Source organism: Astatotilapia calliptera, chromosome 10 (genome assembly GCF_964374335.1).
Source record: "Astatotilapia calliptera chromosome 10, fAstCal68.1, whole genome shotgun sequence".
Lineage (NCBI taxonomy): Eukaryota > Metazoa > Chordata > Actinopteri > Cichliformes > Cichlidae > Astatotilapia > Astatotilapia calliptera.
Genome location: NC_137431.1, coordinates 18,623,111 through 18,643,048, shown reverse-complemented (window position 1 = coordinate 18,643,048; position 19,938 = coordinate 18,623,111). Strand labels below are relative to the sequence as shown.

At 42.8% G+C, this 19,938-nt stretch overlaps 1 protein-coding gene across 6 annotated transcripts in view; it reads left to right on the top strand.

The window, feature by feature from the left end:
- fryb (furry homolog b (Drosophila)) overlaps positions 1-19,938 on the top strand; it is a 55,671-nt gene that overhangs the window by 31,297 nt on the left and 4,436 nt on the right. For 2 of the 6 annotated variants that reach the window (XM_026181029.2, XM_080307575.1), the window contains exons 22-65: positions 58-317; positions 441-630; positions 1,111-1,235; positions 1,891-1,948; positions 2,838-2,929; positions 3,097-3,269; positions 3,438-3,598; positions 3,689-3,799; positions 3,945-4,099; positions 4,267-4,366; positions 4,450-4,621; positions 4,830-5,086; positions 5,169-5,315; positions 5,430-5,598; positions 5,735-5,825; positions 6,054-6,127; positions 6,987-7,137; positions 7,556-7,659; positions 8,355-8,446; positions 8,577-8,670; positions 8,872-9,091; positions 9,238-9,389; positions 9,503-9,690; positions 9,791-9,885; positions 10,039-10,237; positions 10,321-10,542; positions 10,892-11,090; positions 11,198-11,295; positions 11,543-11,713; positions 12,007-12,147; positions 12,242-12,427; positions 12,599-12,763; positions 13,023-13,097; positions 13,294-13,464; positions 13,670-13,678; positions 14,111-14,305; positions 14,412-14,549; positions 14,637-14,851; positions 15,275-15,479; positions 15,649-15,798; positions 15,934-16,032; positions 16,147-16,230; positions 16,597-16,614; positions 16,805-16,915. In XM_026181029.2, coding sequence (XP_026036814.1) covers positions 58-317; positions 441-630; positions 1,111-1,235; positions 1,891-1,948; positions 2,838-2,929; positions 3,097-3,269; positions 3,438-3,598; positions 3,689-3,799; positions 3,945-4,099; positions 4,267-4,366; positions 4,450-4,621; positions 4,830-5,086; positions 5,169-5,315; positions 5,430-5,598; positions 5,735-5,825; positions 6,054-6,127; positions 6,987-7,137; positions 7,556-7,659; positions 8,355-8,446; positions 8,577-8,670; positions 8,872-9,091; positions 9,238-9,389; positions 9,503-9,690; positions 9,791-9,885; positions 10,039-10,237; positions 10,321-10,542; positions 10,892-11,090; positions 11,198-11,295; positions 11,543-11,713; positions 12,007-12,147; positions 12,242-12,427; positions 12,599-12,763; positions 13,023-13,097; positions 13,294-13,464; positions 13,670-13,678; positions 14,111-14,305; positions 14,412-14,549; positions 14,637-14,851; positions 15,275-15,479; positions 15,649-15,798; positions 15,934-16,032; positions 16,147-16,230; positions 16,597-16,614; positions 16,805-16,915 — 6,282 coding nt within the window. The remainder of the gene's footprint in view (positions 1-57; positions 318-440; positions 631-1,110; positions 1,236-1,890; positions 1,949-2,837; positions 2,930-3,096; positions 3,270-3,437; positions 3,599-3,688; positions 3,800-3,944; positions 4,100-4,266; positions 4,367-4,449; positions 4,622-4,829; positions 5,087-5,168; positions 5,316-5,429; positions 5,599-5,734; positions 5,826-6,053; positions 6,128-6,986; positions 7,138-7,555; positions 7,660-8,354; positions 8,447-8,576; positions 8,671-8,871; positions 9,092-9,237; positions 9,390-9,502; positions 9,691-9,790; positions 9,886-10,038; positions 10,238-10,320; positions 10,543-10,891; positions 11,091-11,197; positions 11,296-11,542; positions 11,714-12,006; positions 12,148-12,241; positions 12,428-12,598; positions 12,764-13,022; positions 13,098-13,293; positions 13,465-13,669; positions 13,679-14,110; positions 14,306-14,411; positions 14,550-14,636; positions 14,852-15,274; positions 15,480-15,648; positions 15,799-15,933; positions 16,033-16,146; positions 16,231-16,596; positions 16,615-16,804; positions 16,916-19,938) is intronic. The other 4 variants (XM_026181024.2, XM_026181025.2, XM_026181022.2 and 1 more) reach the window with 4 other exon arrangements.

Sequence of the window (19,938 nt, the reverse complement as noted above, 5' to 3'; positions counted from 1 at the left end):
TATCGATGTGATAAGTGATTTTACAAATGACTTATTTGCTCCTGTTGCCTCTCTCAGTCCACCTTGCCTCTCAGCCACCACGTTGACCTCCAGTGGCTAGTGGAGTGGACGGCTCGACTGGTGAGCAGTTCGTACGACGTGAAGAGCCCCAGCCATGTCTGGATTTTTGCCCAGTGTGTGAAGGACCCATGGGTGCTCTGTTTGCACATCTTTTTGCGGCAAGAGCATCTGCCTAAGCACTGCCCCGTTGCTCTAGGATACGCCTGGCCCTACGTTTTCACACGGCTACAGCTGCTGCTGCCTCTGGTTGATCCCAAGTACATGAATTCACATTTATTACATTACACTTTAAGGATTTCACTCTAAATAAAATGACATGCAATGATAGCAACTTGTGTATGAAAGATTAAACTAATGCATTTTCACCTGTCTTCATGCAGCAGCCCAGTGAACGCTAAGAAGACGAGCACGGCAGGCGCCAGCGACAGCTACATCTCACTGTGGCGCAATTACCTAATCCTCTGTCTCGGAGTGGCTAAGCCAAGCATCATGTCACCTGGCCATCTCAGAGCGTCTACACCTGAGATCACTGCCACCACACCTGATGGCAGCGTCACCTACGACAACAAGGTGCGCATTTGTCCTTCAGTTGATAGCAGAGACGTAGAGTTTAGAAATGTGCACAATTTTTTTTTTATTCCTATTTATTCTATTTATCCCCTTCATATATTTTATTTATATTTGTCTCTGTATTTATATATGTGTGTGTGTGTGTGTGTGTGTGTGTGTGTGTGTGTGTGTGTGTGTGTGTGTGTATATATAATATTCTGTAACTTCTGTCGGTGCTGTGCTTTTTGGAAATCGAATTTCCCAGAGGAACCCACCCGAGGGATTAATAAAGTTCTATCTTATCTTATCTTATCTTATCTTATCTTATCTTATCTTATCTTATCTTATCTTATCTTATTATTTATTGATTTCCAACTAATGAAAAGCTTAAATGATTGGATCTGGAAACAAAGAGCAAAATGGACTTAAAGTGTGATATTTTAAAATGTAAAGATTGATCTCTGTGTGCGTGTGTTTTACTTATTTATTTACGTTTCATAGGTTATAGGCACGCCCTCTGTGGCCTGGCTTTTAAAGCAGCTCGTCCCACTGATGAGAGCTGAGAGTCTGGAAATCACAGAGTCCCTAGTGCTGGGATTCGGATGCACAAATGCTCTGGTCTTCAGGTACTGGAATAATAACCTACACAACAGTAATAAAACACAAATCCTGCTTTGATGATGTTAGCCTTGGTTTCAGTGCTAATGTTATTCTTGCCTTTGGCAGAGAATGAACTGAAAAAGACTGAATAGACAGAACAAATACAGTTCTAAGTAGATGATATGCCAGATTTGATCTGAATCTCTTCCATGAGAAAGACACGATTCTTCAGTGGGTTTTATCTTACCTACTCTCACCTGTCTGTTTATGAGCTGCATACCTGACACTGAGAGAAGAAAATGAGTCAGTGATGTAGAAGAGAAATTCTTGGAGGGGCAGAGACATATCACATTTTTTCAAAGCACAGAGGTTCCATTGTGACAGGATGGCATTTTCATTCTAAAGGAGATCAGCTATTTTTAACCTAGAGTATTTTCTGAAAAGGCTCTCATTGTTATTAAAAAGATTAAGGTCTGCCCAGACAAATTTGTTCCGTCATTACGGCGTCTGAGGATTAGTGGTTTTAGGGAACATGACATTTGGGTTGCACTGCATAGATTTATGTCACACATCTTCATTGTTCCCATGAATAATAACTATTTATATACAGGGGAGGATATCTCATTTAGCATTTTGGCAATCAGGTCATTGATTGATTGATTTTTTTTCTCCCTCAAACAGGGAGCTTGTCGAAGAACTCCATCCGTTGATGAAAGAAGCACTGGAACGTAGGCCTGAGGTAAAACACACACCGAGGTTGTGAGAGAAAACTGACTGTGCAAAATTGAGAATATTTTCTAGATTAAGTATAAAACTAGATTACTATAAAATCAGGGTTGTAGCTGATGTTTTCCATAGATTAATAATGTTTTGTTTATGAAAATGGAATATAGGTTTTGTCCACAGTCCACTATAATCAGAAGTACTGCATGTTGTACTGATGCTTTGGGCTGATTGGGACATGATGAATGTAAAAACAAAGAATTACCAGATTTTGTTTTACCTAATTTTTGTTTCTAAGACAAATGAGAGCCACATATAAGGATATTCATTTAAAATTTCAATAGAACAGTAACAGTATAATGTCCTTGTAAGTGGATATCAGGCCCTTGTAAAGCAAAACTGAGTATTTTGGTCTAAATAACCCAAAATGTGATGTCCACATATGTGGACCCCGGGTCCTAGGAGGATAATCTCGATTTTGGACTTTCACTGTAATTTTTTTTCCTTAACATTTTAAAGCTTTTCCTACTGACAAATGACCATGGCCATATATACTACACCAAAGTAAAGGAGTAATAGATGAACATTTAAATGACAGAAAAGTTCAATTTTGTCCAAAATCTACAATAGAAAGAAAGAGTTAATTGCTAATTTCTTCCATTTACTACAGCAGTATTCCATTATCCTGTAGAAAAACAGAAATACTGCACTTCTTTTTTCTTAGCTGAAGATATCTGAGGGATTCAGTGTGTAGTTCAAGTTTTTTACACTGACAAAAAGGGGAGATTCACTGGTCTGACCTACTTAAGGTCAGAGTTGGTGGATTGTGGCCCAGGAAGTAAAATGACTTTGACATCCTGGATCTGCTTTGTGGCAGGAAACTAACAACCTGTCTGTGCTTCCAGAACAAGAAGCGTAGAGAGAGGAGGGATCTTCTCAGGCTGCAGCTGCTGAGGATATTTGAACTACTGGCTAACGCAGGAGTCATCAGTGACAGGTAGCACATACATGTATCATGCACTGAGTCATCTCGTTTTGTTTACTGGGCTTTGATCCTTATGCACACAAAAAGTTAGACTATATTCATCTCTCATCTCCTCCTGTCTGTAACTCTAGTCTCGTTTAGTTTACCAAGGTCATATTTTCCTCCTTGTTTTCCTGTAGCACTAATGGAGCTCTGGAGCGTGATTCCCTGGCCTTGGGTGCTTTATTCCTCGAGTACGTGGACTTAACCCGGATGCTTCTAGAGGCTGAGAATGAGAAAGAACTGGACGTGCTCAAAGACATACGAGCTCATTTCAGTGGGATGGTAGCCAATCTCATCCAGTGTGTGCCTGGTAAGATTATTATTTTACTTCTTACCCTTTTAATTTTATAGTAATTTTCTAGTTTGACTACTACACGTCCATTTTTCAGTATCAGGCAACATACTGGCCTTTTCGGAGTCATTTTGTCTCTTGTTCTCACCCTCAGTGTCTCTCTTTCTTTCTCTCACGTCTGTGCAGTCCACCACAGGCGCTTCCTCTTCCCTCAGCAGTCTCTGAGGCACCATCTCTTCATTCTCTTCAGCCAGTGGGCCGGGCCCTTCAGTGTTATGTTTACGCCTCTTGACCGGTACAGTGACCGCAACCACCAGATCACTCGCTACCAGTATAGTGCTCTCAAGGTAAGCAGGTCCCAAATCACCAAACTTCTTTTTGCAGTAATTCAGGATATTTTACAGAAATATAAGCATTGCTTTGCTTTTGTCTCCCAGGCCATGTCAGCAGTTCTGTGCTGTGGTCCAGTTTTTGACAACGTGGGTCTCTCTACTGATGGTTATCTCTACAAATGGCTTGACAACATCTTGGCCTGTCATGACTTACGGGTAGGTGGACTCAAGGATTTCTTGGTTTAACTTGTTGTACAGTTAGCTCTCTATGACATGTATTTTGGCATTTTAGTTTAATCTAAGAAGTTACAAATCAGTTTTTAATACATGCACCACAACACAATAACATGTCGTCCTTTAGGTGCATCGTCTGGGGTGTGAGGTGGTCATTCTGCTTTTAGAACTGAATCCAGATCAGATCAACCTGTTCAACTGGGCCGTGGACCGCTGCTTCACCGGGTCTTACCAGCTTGCATCTGGCTGCTTCAAGGCCATCGCCACAGTGTGCGGTAACAGGTCGGGAATCACACCCTGGTTCTAATCTGAACTCCTGATGTTTTTACCATCAGGGAACAGATGTAGATATAAAGCTTACTTTATTTACCACGATGCCCGCTTGCTTGTTAATACTCATTGGTTGAGTTCTTACAGTAACCAATAGCTCTTTCTATTTATTATGCCAGGAATTATCCATGTGACCTTGTGACTTTGCTCAACCTCGTGCTGTTCAAAGCCTCAGACACCAGCAGGGAAATATATGAAATCTCCATGCAGCTGATGCAGGTATGCTCACTTTCATGGCACATATTAAACAAAGTCATAAAGCCAAAACCTGGCAAAGATTTAAAAATAAATGTTTCCTGCAGGTGCTGGAATCTAAGCTGTGTGCATACTCCAAGCGGATGGTGGAGCAGAAGCCTGGTAATATTTTGTATGGGACGCACGGCCCCCTCCCTCCTCTGTACAGTGTCAGCCTTGCGCAGCTCTCCATCCAGCTTGCCAGCATGTACCCAGAGCTCACGCTGCCTCTTTTCTCAGGTAAATTCTTCTCATCTGTTCTTCTGTGGAATTCTTCCAAATGGTACAAATGCAACAAAAAAGAACAGTTAAATATAAACTAACTAATATATCTATATGCATTTTTAGAAAAAGGTATCTCCTTACACTTTAATGTGGAAGAGAAGTTAATAAGGAAGCAGCATAAGTTAAAAAAAAATGAATAAGTGAATTCTCCTGGTATTTGCAGAGGTGAGCCAACGTTTCCCAACCACCCATCCTAATGGCAGACAGATCATGCTATCCTACCTGCTACCCTGGCTTAGTAACATTGAGCTAGTGGACACAGGTCTCTTACCTCCTGCTTCAAGTCCCTGCACACCAGAGGAAGAACCTCGAGGTCAGGCTCGGGGCCTGAGTGCATCCCCCAGCCTGAGAGGCAGCGGCTGGGGCTCCTTGCAGGCAACATCATTGGTGCTCAACAACCTCATGTTCATGACTGCTAAGGTGGGAAGCCGAGTTAATTCTTACTTGTGAAAACTCCCAAACGCACCTCTAGCTTTCTAATTAGATTTTTTTCTCTTTACAGTATGGAGATGAGGTTCCCGGACCAGAGATTGAGAATGCCTGGAACGCTCTAGTGTCGAACGAGAGGTGGAGCAACAACTTGCGAGTCACCCTGCAGTTCCTCATCAGCCTGTGTGGTGTTAGCAGTGACACCACATTACTGCCTTATGTAAGAGCATTTTTTAGTTAAATGCAGTAATCCTCACAAAGATATCATAACAAATATGCAGAAGTAATGCAAATAACCCAGAATTTCTAACTAATGCTTGCTCATCTGTTGTAGATTAAGAAGGTGGTGATTTACATGTGTCGCAATAACACCATCCAGACTATGGAGGAGCTCCTGTTTGAGCTGCAGCAGACCGACCCTGTCAACCCTGTGGTTTTGCACTGTGATAATCCTCCATTTTATCGCTTTGCTGCCAGCAACAAAGCCTCCACATCCCAGACAGGTGAGGGGATGTGTTCCTGTCACAGTCTGTGGAGTCAAATTAGATTTTCATCTCAACACTTACCCCTGGTTTGAACTTGACAGCTTTTTTCATGTGACAGATGGATGACTCTGCTGTGTTTCTGTTAAATGTGTAGGCACCACCTCCAGTAGTAACACCGTAGTGGCTGGTCAGGAAAACCTGCCAGAGACAGATGAGACCAAGATGGTCAGAGAGAGTGAAGAACGGTAAGTCATTTTTTATACCTTATATACTTATAGCTGCAGCATGGGTTGTCATGGTGATACAGTGTTTTATTTGGGTGAGACAGTCTCTCAAGAGGCTGTCATAAAGATAGCTAAAAAATGTCAGCATCGTATCAGTTACTGTATGTAGCGATGATAATACCATGAGGATATTGTCAATCAAATCTGGAAATGCTGAGTTTGACTTTAAATGTGGTGGATTTTTCACAGCCGGGCGAGGGCTCACAACAGACTGGAGTCTCGTTACAGCAACAGCTCCGGAGGCTCCTATGAGGATGAAAAAAGTAAGCCCTGACTTGGTTCTCATGAGGAATAAAGTACAATCTTTGACACACACAGAGCCCAGGGGTTTTCACAGCTTACAGCTGTTATTTGGAGAGACTCTGAGGATGTAGACTTTTCAGTGATAAATCTTCACCATTTTAACTTTAGACTTTAATGGTAATTGTTACTGACAGTTCTTGTGCTATAACTTCTCATCCCACATATTTTTTTTTTCTGGCCAGATACAGAGACTAAAAGCAAATGTTTTAAATGTGTTGTCATGCACCTTGTAATAGCAGCCATTGACATTCTTGTCAAAGTAGGTTAGATGATTCCTATAATTTAAACAGCTAGCTAAGGCCCCAGTCACACAGGCCAATTCATCAACCATCTACTACACAGCTACAGACCGAACACTGACTCCAAACGCCATCTTTCAAGCTTACTCTTTGTTTCATTCATGCAAAAAACAAAGTGTAAAAATGACAACCTCGTATGCGCTACAGTTGGTAGTATTTTTCAAACACAATAAAATGAAGTCGCAACAAAATTGAATCACAACTACAGTATTAAGGAAAGGTAAAGGTCCCTACAATAAAACAAATACCACTTTTTATTGAGTTTTCCAGTTATGGTGGACAAGGCAAAAAGTTAAGCTTTCAATTGATTTAAAACTCCAGGTCTGTGGTAACTAATAAGCTGGAGTGGAAGATTGCTGCCACTCCCCCTCCTCGGCCTGTGCTTTGAGGATTCTCAAAGGATCAGTCCTTATGCTTTTTAAGTGAAATGGTTAATTGTGCACTACTTTTAATTCAGAATTATTGCTTTGGTGGGATATATGTTTCAGATTTTACTAACCAAATCTTTCTGTGCTCATAGATGACCCACTTCCACCTTACGCTGGATGGCTGCTGAGTATTCTCGAGACCAACCGTCCTCAGCCGTTACCCATGCCTGTTAATGGAGGCTGCTGGGCACCTCTGGTTGACTACCTTCCAGAAACTATCACACCTAGAGGACCACTGCACAGGTGCACACGAACAAACACAGATGACCTTTAGTAAACTTCTGAAAAAACAGGATCTTAGCTAGAAGAGTGATGTTACAATCAGCAGGGCCAGACAGCGTTTCAGAGACATGTTACGCCTACTTTCAGATTTTTGGATAAACTCAAGCACAGAATGAAGCCAAGCCAGCTTGCTCAGGGTCTACTAGGAAAATAGTTCATATTAAAAGAGCTTTCCCACTTAATCTTCTCTGCCTGTCCTGATACTTCAGAGATCAATACTCTAAATAAATAAAATGAAGACTGTTGTAGAGAGCTTTGAAATCTATGATCCATGTACAGTTCATGCACTAGCACAGATTACAGGAAACATCAAACATCAAATGTTTCCATCAAACATGCCAAGATTTTATCGTACTCACATAAAATTTGTGTTCCTCAGGTGTAACATTGCAGTGATCTTTATGACCGAGATGGTAGTAGACCACAGTGTGAGAGAAGACTGGGCTTTACACCTGCCCCTACTACTACATGCCCTCTTCTTAGGTAAGCATAACTGAACTCATGTCACGCTTGAATCGGTTAAACCCTGTATGGATTAATTTTGGGGAAAATGGGGTAAGAAGAAAAATAAGCCAAAATCGCCTGCATAGAATGTACTACATGCATTTTGGAGAATGTGGAAGTGCTTGATGGGTTATATAAAAAATTCCTCAGTCTCACGCTGATAAAGCAAATGAAACACGTGGTAGATCGAAAAGAACTTGAACCAAAACAAGATAAAATCAAAAGGCGCGGGTGTCAGGGTGTTTGCCACCGAAACAAACACACAAAAATAGCCTTGAGATGTTGAAGGTATTTTCTGTGACGTCCACTGAGCTCATAGCGTGACGATGTGTTTTATCGCCATCACACAGAGACGTGGAAGTGGACAGGCCGTTCTCAAGTATCACAATGAAACACTTTCAATCTAGCATGTAGACACATACCTACCCCCACCCAGATGCCAGCTGTATTATTATGCGCTCAGCATATTCTACATACTAACTTTCAAGTTCATGAGATTCAGCATCATCTGGTCTTTTTGCATGAAGTTATCCAGGAATCCATGTTTGATTTTATTTTATTTTATTTTTTTTTTAGCTTTTTTCATTCACTGTTGCACAAATTGAGGCACAACAAGCCTTTGTAATACTACAAAAGCTGTTGTTGTCTTACTCGGTGTGTACTTCGTTTTCTAGGTCTGGACCACTACAGGTCAGAGGTCTATGAACACAGCAAACGTCTCCTTCTTCACCTCCTCATTGCGCTCTCCTGCAACAACAACTTTCAGGTCAGATTTCCATTTTAATGTTTGTTATTATTCGGCCAGTTTATTACATGAAGTAGGACTGAAACTTACTTTACTGAGTTCTGCAAAGCTTTACATATTCACTGAGCAACACTTCTTTTTGGGGGTCCAGGTAATAGCCTCAGTACTGATGCTGACGAGAGAGATCAGCGACAACAAGACCCTCACAATCAAGTCCAGCTACCACACAGAGTACCAGCAGTCACGTAAGTAGAAAATATTGAGTGTGTATACAAGCATTTAACAGTCCTCTGACATTTACTAGAAAGATATGACCTGATGGACCACTTTTCATTGGAAAACTAAGAAACTAAACAGTGTAGTACACAAAAATCAGATTAAAGACTCCAGAAATTATATTACTGTAGCAGTACACTTCTCTATAGCATGTCATAATATTCCTATAGACGCACCAGACTTTTTGCGGGAGTGGCAGGCATCTCCCGTGGTGGACTCTGGTCTCAGCTCCACCTCCAACTCATCCTCTGCTAGCCTGGGTGGTGGCAGCACAGCCGGCAGTGTTGGAAATCTGCCCCTTGTAACACCCGATGACCTGGAGGATCTTGAAGATGCGCCCAATGAGACGGATGAGAAGACGAACAAACTCATTGAGTTTCTCTCCACCAGGTAAACACAACTCTGGTCATCTTTTGTGCTGTTCTCGAGGTGGACACTGCGTGTGGGTGTGACGTGCGCTTAAATTTCACTGTAGTCCACACTGTGTGAGCTGCTCGTGTAACGTTTATGTGGTGCTACTGGTGGTGGGTATACAGTGCTTGGAGTACTGTGTTGTTATTGCACAGATCATTTGGGCCACTGTGGGTGCATGAGGACATCACACCAAAGAACCCCAACTCCAAAAGCACAGAGCAGCTCAGCAACTTCCTGCGCCACGTTGTCTCTGTCTTCAAGGAGTCCAAGTCAGGTGAGAAACCACTGAATAACAGCTACAGCAGACCTCACCCAATCTTCACAAATGGAGCAATAATCGACTCATTTTAGACCTGCACAAGGGGTGAAATATGTCCATCTTCACAGACTTCCACCTGGAGCAGCAGCTTAGTGACGTGGCCTTACAGACGGCTCTGTGCAGCTCCTCGCGTCACTATGCCGGCAGATCTTTCCAGATCTTTAGAGCTCTCAAACAGCCGATCAACAACCATGCTGTCTCTGATCTGGTCTCACGCCTCGTTGAGGTGGTGGGAGAACATGGAGACGAGGTGCAGGTGAGAGAAGAGACATATAATAGAGATGTAGTGCTTTCAACCTGATGCATTTGGTGAAGATTCACATTATTGCTGATGTTCATACCTGTACCTGTTTCAGGGCTATGTGATGGAGGTGCTGTTAACTCTGGAGTCAGTAGTGGTGAATCTAGCAGAGTGTCTGAAAAACAGTGACCTTATGGCAGCTCTTACCAGGTTAGTCTGCTTTGAATGTTAAATCTTTGGAAGTAATAATAATTTGAAGATTACAACATATGTACAGATTTAAACAGCCTCCTTCTGGTGTTTCAGAGCTACTTGATACTCCAACAGATTCAACATTTTGCTTTCATTGTGTTTGATTTGTAGGACATCCTCTCCAGACTTTGTGACAAGTGACAAACTAATGAACAGAAAGAGCACAGGTCAGCTGAACTTCCCTGGCCCAGGATTTGTCGGCCTGTCATCGCAGCGCCACCAGCGCTCCTATTCTGTCCCCAAGAAGTTCGGCGAGTGTTGCAACCAGTCGAGTGATCCCCCTCGCAGTGCAACTCTGGATCGCATACAGGCAAGAAAGGAAAATTGCTGTGTAATCTGACACCTTAATGCTAAATCCTTAATGCTAATTTTGTACTCGCTTTCGGTCTACAGGCTTGCAACAGTCACGGCCTTGCACGAACAGGAAGAAGTTCAGGCTCCTGCACATCATCGACAAATCGCATTGATCCCAGCGTTCTGTCGGATCCCGCGCACGTGTCTCATCCTTCGTCGATACTGGCCACAGTCTTCTGGGTGGCGGTGTCGCTCATGGAGTCAGACTTCGAGTTTGAATACCAGATGTCACTTCGCCTCGTTCACAAGCTGCTGTCAAAGGTAGATGAGATAAAAAAAAATTGCTGATTACAGAGGACAATGTATGTATCTGTAAAAACAACAGTTAACTTAAAGCCAAGATTAAGCAGAAGAAAGCAAACATTCCCTGTAACCTGTGTTTTCCCTTAATGCCACGAAGACTACGTCATCCTAAGACGCTCACACTGCTTCTATTTTAAAATGAAAGAAAGCTTTGGAACCTATTAATTCAAGGCCACCACAGACCTAGCAACTGGCTATTGATTCATTCATTGTTTTAGCATCTCAGATATTCAGTTTGCAGGTGGAAGACAATAAGTACCACAAGCAACTTTCAGCTTCACTTAAGCCAAAATCTCTCATTTCCCAGGTGCCCTTAGACAGAGCAGAGAACCGTGAGCGCCTGGAGAAGCTGCAGGCTCAGCTGAGGTGGAGCGGGTTCTCTGGGATTCAACAGCTTTTGTTGAAGGGATTTACCTCCCAGGCTACATCTGACCTGACCTTACAGCTATTCTGCCAGCTCACGCCAGTCTCCCGCGTGCCTGTTGTCGACAGCTCACAGTCTATAGGTAGGTACTGAGGATTTTATATTGTATCGTTTAGTAGTCGTACGGCAACGTGTTTATTTTTATTTATACTGGCTGTATCTGAAGTTCAAACTCTTCTCCCTGTGTAGGCTTTCCTCTGAATGTGCTGTGTCTGCTTCCTCACCTGGTCCAGCACTTTAGCCACCCAAATCAGTTCTGTAAGGAAAGTGCTGAGAGGATTGCACAGGTACTGCAATACTATGGATTCTTCAAGTGGGCTGAGTCTAGGCTTTAGTTTGCTTTTGCTTTACTTCCTTTGACTTTTTTTTAGGTTTGTTAGACAAACAGTAAAGATGTATATTTGGAGAAAGATAAAAAGCCAGAGTGGATTGGAAAAACCTGACATTTCAAAACACAGAAGAACAACTAAAAGATCAAAAAAGGCAATATTTCTCACATAACGTGTCTGTCTGCTTTTTTGTTTACTTTCTCAGGTATGTTTGGTGGAAAAGAACACAAAGCTGTCCCATCTGGCACATGTGATGACGCTCTATAAGACACGTTCCTACACGAGGGACCCTTTCTCCTGGGTCAGCGTGGTTTGCCGCTACCTTCACGAGGCTTTCTCTGACATAACGCTCAACATGGTCACCTATATGGCTGAGGTAAGTGCTTCTATATATGAAAATATGTCTTATCTTTCTCTATTTTTAGGATTTTACATTTATCGGATGTTTCTATGGAAGCTGGTGCAAGAATGTTGAGTGAGTGGTTTGTGCTGATTATTTGTTGGAAGCCTGTCCTGTTCACTGTTCAGCCAGTTGTTAAAAGACAATCCAATAATTTACAGTCAAGTTATACAAGTTATACAAGTTGGTTATACACATATTGACTTTGCCCTTAAGCAAGATTGGGTTTATGTCTGCGTGCTTACTGAATGTGACTTTCTCTCTCCAAGCTGCTGGATAAGGGACTTCCCAGTATGCAACAGTCTCTCCTCCAAATCATCTACTGTCTGCTTAGCCACATGGACCTGACTGCTGTGCAGGTCAAACAGTTCAACGCTGATGTCCTGAAGACCATTGAGAAGTTTGTCCAGGTGAGTGTCGGACAGTACTCGGTCTTCATTTTAGAGAAATGCACTGCATGCACTGCTGTTTCTCTTACTCTGTCTTTGACATGTGACTTTATAGACAGTACACTGGAAGGATGCCTTAAACATCTTGAAGCTGGTGGTATCACGCTCTGCCAGCCTTGTTCATCCAGTGTACGGCCACACACAGGGTGATCTTTCCAACCTAGAGGTCAGCAGAGTGTGGGACGGCTCTGCTAAAGCTCTCCCTGGGAAAACTCTGGATTTCACATTTGACATCTCTGAGGTAAGAAAGCTGCTGCTACTGAGCTTCTTTTTGTAAATGCCCATCATTGACTTGCAGTTACAGTACACCCCCATGTTTTGCTAGGTCATAAATAGAAAAGGATTTCCTCAACGCATGCAATATGCAAATCATCAAAAAATTTGCATGTCTTTCTGTTTGTTATCTTCCCAGACACCGGTGATCGGGCGCCGTTTTGATGAGCTCCAAGGATCAGGGGGTAGAGAGGGGAAAGCCAGAGCCATGGCTGTGACCCGCAGTACTTCCTCCACTTCTTCTGGATCCAATTCCAACACCATTCTGGTGCCTGTCAGCTGGAGGCGACCACAGTTATCTCAGGTAGCATCAATGCCCAAAACTAAGGTTTCACATCAGTGCTGCTTGGTTTTGTAAGACTTGTAAAAGAATATTATATTAAAATGTGTTGATCAAGTCATTCTTCTTTAGCATACTGACCTCAAATAGCCCAAGAAAAACAGATTTAAAACTTTCTGTTTATAACATGCTTAGAAATTATCCCTTGATCATCAAAGCATGAGGCATGTGAAGCGAGAAGAAAATCCATCACTTTACTGATGAGTTTTTCTTCTACATGCAGAAAAGAACCAGAGAGAAGCTGGTGAGCGTTTTGTCTCTATGTGGACAAGAAGTTGGACTTACCAAGAACCCATCTGTAAGCTAACTTCCTTGTTGTACTTGTTCTTTATGTACACAGTCAACAAAATTCAAGCTTGTATTTCTGTTTTTTTTGTTTCTATTTTGTAGAGGGAGTAAAACCTCTAAAGTTTTCTGGGGATGTTTCTGTTATTAAGATGGCTTCACTAATTGCCTCTGACAAGTCTAAAAACCTGTTTCTGTCTTCTTGTCAGGTGATCTTCTCATCCTGTGGTGACTTGGACATGATGGAGGTGCGGGAGAGCGGCGTGTCATCTGAGGACGGTGGTACCAGAGAGGACACATTAGATGACACCGCCAGTGAGCAGCAGTTTAGGGTTTTCAGAGACTTTGACTTCCTGGATGTGGAGCTGGAGGATGGAGAGGTGAGAGTCACAATAATACTGTATTTCACCTGTGTTCATTTGATTTATGCTGACACAGTGGTCCTTTCTTTCATTTTACCTTTACTGTGTCTTTCAACTTATCCACCTGTCTTTCTTCAACATATTTGAAAAGTATTTCTCTGTCCTCCCACCTCATCTCTTTCTCTCTAACTCTGTCTCTCTCTTTCTTCCCCTCGCTGCCTAGGAGCTCCAGGTAAGTCCCTCACATTGAGTACTTAACATTAGCCTTCATCAGCTCTTTGGTGTTCCTGCCTCTTTTGTTTTGATCTGGAACGTAAAAACAAAATCCTCTTTGTGCTTCATTTTGCTCTCACGGCTTGATTGCAGAACGACATTTATGACAGCACTGCTATTTTTTAAATAGAGATAAATATGTTATAGTTATTATAAAAGATAATTTTACAGGCTGAAAACAACCTTTCCAACATATAATCATATATTCATGCCATGAATAACAGTCCATCTTGCATCTTGTTCTTGTAACTAAAGCAATTATTTTGTGTTTTGAGAGATTAAAGTAAAAATGTTCCCTTCATCGCAGGGATTTTACTTCTACCGTTCATTGTGTCCATGTCTTCCAACATGTATGTGTGTGTTTGTTGTTGTTGTGTTTTTTTAAATCTAGGGTGAGACTGTCGATAACTTTAACTGGGGTGTGCGCCGGCGATCTCTGGACAGCACAGAGCTGCGCGACCTGCTGGAGGAGAGCCAGCACTCAGGCAGTACCCCCAGTCTGGGTCACGAAGACCCTCACGATTCAGACGAGTCATCAGAGGAAGAGGAGTCTTCAACTAGCCAGAGCCTCTCCCATTCTCAGCTTGTGTGTAGCCTTAGCTGCTGAATCAACACATTAAAAATCCTCTGAAGCCTTAAAAGGCTTATTATTTTTCCTGAGTCAACATTCATGATTTGCCTCCCTGTTCCAGACCAACCCGTCTCCATCAGAGGAAACCAATCACACCGATTCTCTGTCTACTTCATACGACACATCTGCTGACCCCCAGTCCCTCAACGCCACCACCCCGAGCCAGGGAGCTCTCCATGACGATCACATTGGTCTACATGTGAGAAATAATAGACTTGGACGTGGATGTGTTGTTTGCCTAGATACATTTTGAAACATCAAAAATGTAATGCTTTTGTTTTCTCAGGTGAGGGTGTGTGGTGAGGACGAGGACACTCAGGCCCAGGATGATGAACTGTCGCTGAGTGTCAACGAGCTCCCCCCCGGCTCCGACTGTGGAGAGAGCTTCACTCTGGATTTGCCGGGGCAACCTCAAAATCAGCTGCCAAATCTGGACCGTGGTCTTAACCCAGACTATTGCCAGCCTCCACTGGATTTTCTAGACCCAAACTGTCTGCCCAGGTAAGTTTGAAAGACAGGATTTAAATATTAATCCCTGCATGCTGAATACACTGCTGGATTGTTGCCAGAGTCTCTGTCAGGGTTTTTCCTACCGTAAAAACTTTTGGTGGCACACGGAAAGAAGTTTTCGCTCAAGCCAAAGGAAAATCACCAGTTTTGTTGCGTTTGATCAACAATAGAAACTCTGATAATGACCAAAAATGGCAGAAAATGTAGATTTTGTTTAATAGTGCAACAGAAAATGACTCCCAAAGCGTAACTACTAAGCCAGAAAAAACCTAATGGGACATTATTCATGGATGTTTTGCCTATTTTTAACATTTTTGAGATATTATTAAACCCTGTTAGATACATTTTTCAAATACTTATCGTACTGGGTGCAAACAGCACAGACTCACTTCTTTCTCATCTCTGTTGTTAAAGCTTGCGTGATGATGTTGATGATTTGGAGGACCTTGGGTTTCCTCCTCCCCCCTCTCCATTTTTTTCCGCCATCTTGGCAGCGTTCCAACCCACGGTGTGTGACGATGCCGAGGAGGCATGGCGCTGCCACATCAACCAGCTTGTAACAGACTCAGATGGGTCATGTGCTGTCTACACATTTCAGGTCTTCTCATCACTCTTTAAGGTACATCACATGAAGGATTACCTTTAGGGGTTTTTTTTGTTTTGTTTTTTATGTTTGTATTTCTTGTTTTTTGTACACCCATTTTTTTCAAGCTATCACTCATATTATGTATAATAATATATTATATCTCTTCCATTAGCATGAATTACAGTACAGTGTCTTTTTCCAGAACATCCAGGGAAAATTCTGCACCTTAACAAAAGATGTTGCCACTTATCTTGGCGAGGGATTAAGAGGCATTGGATCAAAGTTTCTCAGGTCCTCACAGATGCTCACCACATGCTCAGATTGTCCTACCATTTACATTGATGCTGACACGGTGAGTACAGTTGGCAGGCTTCTTGCTGATCACAGTATTGTAGCTGCTTCAGTCTATGGGAGTCTAAAAACCCCAAAGACAAATCTAATACTGAGCTCATTTTTACTGCTCCTTTCTTCTTGTTGGTCTGTATAGATCATGTCCTACGGCCTCCTCGAAAAGATGAAGTTCAGTGCACTGGAGCTGCAAGAGTACCTGGATACTTACAACACCAAAGAGGAGGCTGCTGTATTGGTAAGTGCACGTTTACTTATTTCCTCCTTCAAATGTGTGCCAGATAAAATATTTACCACCTTTTCTTCTGTCCACTCCTCTTTCCAATGAAGTTTTCCGTTTATTGTCTTTCAGTGGCTCAGGAACTGTAAGGACACATTTCCCAGATGTCCTGGTGACAGTGTGGTTACCTGCCAACCTGGAGATTCAGAGGAGAAGGTACAAACAACTTTATTTATTATTTACTGTACCAATGAAAGCACAGATTTTTACTGGCAAATTGATTCAGTCTATGTAGCTTAATCTTTGTGTTGTATTAATGGCTTTCTTTCTCTGTGGATTGAAATGTTTGCCCTCTTTGCACGCTGGCTCTGTCTCTATATCGTTATATCCTCCTGAAATTTCTTTTCCGTGCCGGAGTCGTTAAGTTTAAAGTTGCTGTTTTTTCTCTACAGTGTTGATTAATTCTTGGCAGCCTGGCTGTAAACAGTCAGGATTTTTAACTTGCTGTGCATGTGTTTGATTGATACTTTGTCTTCCTCTCACTTCACTCTTGATGCCCTAACATGCTCTCTCGCTGTCTAGCAAATGGAGTCTCTTGCAGTAAGTTCTCTTCACTTCACTCTAGATTCCTCTTAAACTGCTTAATTAACTTTGCACAACTGAATCAGTCAGTTTTGTTGTCACGTGTTTGTATTCCTTTGCATGTGCTTACAACAATTTGTGATTGTGATTGTTTGTGATCTCTGCTTCTGATAAATCTTAGCTTTTTTTTGTCACTTGTGTCTTCCAGCAACTGGAGCTTTGTCAGAGGCTTTACAAGCTTCACTTTCAGCTCCTCCTTCTGTTCCAGTCCTACTGCTCGCTCATTGGTCAAGTTCATGCAATAAGCTCTGTGCCTGAGGTGAGTCAAATCATTCTTCATTAAGTGTGACTTGCAGGCTAACAGAGGAACATGCTGGTTCCCTTATGTCTATGTGAGAGGATTCAGAGTCCAAGTAATTCACAATCAAACACATTAAATACCAAGATCTGCATGACTGTTGTTGTTCTAAATGTATTAGTTAAACATTAAATGTCCATCAAATTTGAGGTTTTCTAGGTCAGTGTGATTGATATCAACTAGGGCAATTTCCCCTTGTGACTTGGTCTTTCCTTGTATCATCCAGCTGTATGATAAGGAACATTCTAAGAAAAATGTCTATGATATATAGAGCCACATTATTTTTATTTAAATAGTAGGGGTGCAACGATACACAAAATTCACGGTTCGGTTCAGTTCGATACTTTGGTGTCACGGTTCGATATTTTTTCGATACAAAAAAAATGTTCATGCCTTTTTAATTTGTCATTTATTAAAATTATAAATATATATTTTAACTCAAAAGTACAGTTTTTAAATTTAATGTTGCTGAAACAAAAGTAATTAAAAAAATAAATATATCTCAGGGTTCTCAAAATTTCAAAATCCCTGGTAGCCCTTCGGGCAGGGACTCTTCAGTTTTTGGTAACCCAAAATAAATGTAAGTAGCCCGAATAAAAAAGAGAGCAATTTTTTGATTGATGTTTTGTTTCCTGTTTTGTTTCCTTTACAATATTATACTTTAATGTATAATATTGTAAAGGAAACAAAACATTAATCAAAAAATTGTTGAAAAACAAATTACAACATTGTATAAAAATTACAATCATCAACTCAAATACTTGGTTCTAATTGAACAGAAATTTCTATGAACTTGTAAGAACTGTGTAGGACATGAATCAGTCTGTGTCAGATCCTGAATTTGAAATTTCCACTGAAGTCACGGGTAAGAGACAAGTGGAACCAAGATCTAGGCCATTTGCTTTTTGAAGCAAATGGCCAGCTACATTTCCAGCTACAGCCCAGCTACATTTCCGAAAGAATGCAAAAGCATTGACATATATTTTTCCTTCCTACAATAGCCCGACGGGCAGGGCAGAGATAGATTTTGGTAGCCCGACTGGAAAAGATCGCTAGCCCCGGGACGTCGGGCTAGCGATTTTGCAAGCCCTGTATCTGATTGAGGAATCACTCATCTTTGGAAAAGAGAGTTTATTACAGAGAAATGGCTCTTTCCAAAATAAAAGCTATACTATACGCTTCTTCTGGGTTATATTCTCAGCAGCATATTGTAGCGGGTCAGGGCTGTTCGGGGTTCTGTTTGTACAGTTATGTTTTGTTTATGTTGCCATAGTGACGGGTGACGCCCTCTCGCTGCAACGGTGTGTCCTTCCGGGGTCAGAGGGCGCCCTGTGTGTTGTTGTTGTTGTTGCTGTGCCGCGCTGAGCCGTTAGCTGAGCCGTTAGCTAGCGGCAGTGTTCTTCTGCAGATGTCAATAAACGGCGGCAGTGTTCTTCTGCAGATGTCAATAAACGGCTGTGCTCCCTTGCTAGCTCACGGGAAACAAGACCCAATGACACCTCCGTCTCCTCCCTGTCTGAGCTCGCCACATTGCTGTCAGAAGTGGGATGATGGTGGCACCCCATGTTCTGACCCGAGTGACTTTTCCCCCACCGGTCGTGACCGGCCGGTGCGCCAAAAGAAGGCACCTGGACATTTGCAGGACTTTGTGTGGGGTAATGGGGTCGTCGGGGACGACTGACCCCTTAGGTGGGGGCTATGTAGCGGGTCAGGGCTGTTCGGGGATCTGTTTATACAGTTATGTTTTGTTTATGTTGCCATAGTGACGGGTGACGCCTTCTCGCTGCGACGGTGTGTCCTTCCGGGGTCAGAGGGCGCTCTGTGTGTTGTTGCTGTGCGGTTGCCGCGCTGAGCAGTTAGCTAGCGGCAGTGTTCTTCTGCAGATGTTAATAAACGGCTGTGCTCCCTGGCTAGCTCACGGGAAGTAAGACCAAACGACACCTCCGTCTCCCCCTTGTCTGAGCTCGCCACATTGTTGTCAGAAGTGGGATGATGGTGGCACCCCATGTTCTGACCCGAGTGACTTTTCCCCCGCCGGTCGTGACCGGCCGGTGCGCCAAAAGAAGGCACCTGGACATTTGCAAAGTGAAAGCAAAACACAAGCGCAAATTCAAACGCGATTTCAATGTCACATATTGACAGTGGCTCACCGATGCTAATGACATAATTACCCAGCTACATTTCCGAAAGAATGCAAAAGCATTGACATATATTTTTCCTTCCTACAATAGCCCGAGGGGCAGGGCAGAGATAGATTTTGGTAGCCCGACTGGAAAAGATCGCTAGCCCCGGGACGTCGGGCTAGCGATTTTGCAAGCCCTGTATCTGATTGAGGAATCACTCATCTTTGGAAAAGAGAGTTTATTACAGAGAAATGGCTCTTTCCAAAATAAAAGCTATACTATACGCTTCTTCTGGGTTATATTCTCAGCAGCATATTGTAGCGGGTCAGGGCTGTTCGGGGTTCTGTTTGTACAGTTATGTTTTGTTTATGTTGCCATAGTGACGGGTGACGCCCTCTCGCTGCGACGGTGTGTCCTTCCGGGGTCAGAGGGCGCCCTGTGTGTTGTTGTTGTTGTTGCTGTGCGGTTGCCGCGCTGAGCCGTTAGCTAGCGGCAGTGTTCTTCTGCAGATGTCAATAAACGGCTGTGCTCCCTGGCTAGCTCACGGGAAACAAGACCCAACGACACCTCCGTCTCCTCCTTGTCTGAGCTCGCCACATTGCTGTCAGAAGTGGGATGATGGTGGCACCCCATGTTCTGACCCGAGTGATTTTTCCCCCACCGGTCGTGACCGGCCGGTGCGCCAAAAGAAGGCACCTGGACATTTGCATGACTTTGTGTGGGGTAATGGGGTCGTCGGGGACGACTGACCCCTTAGGTGGGGGCTATGTAGCGGGTCAGGGCTGTTCGGGGGTCTGTTTATACAGTTATGTTTTGTTTATGTTGCCATAGTGACGGGTGACGCCTTCTCGCTGCGACGGT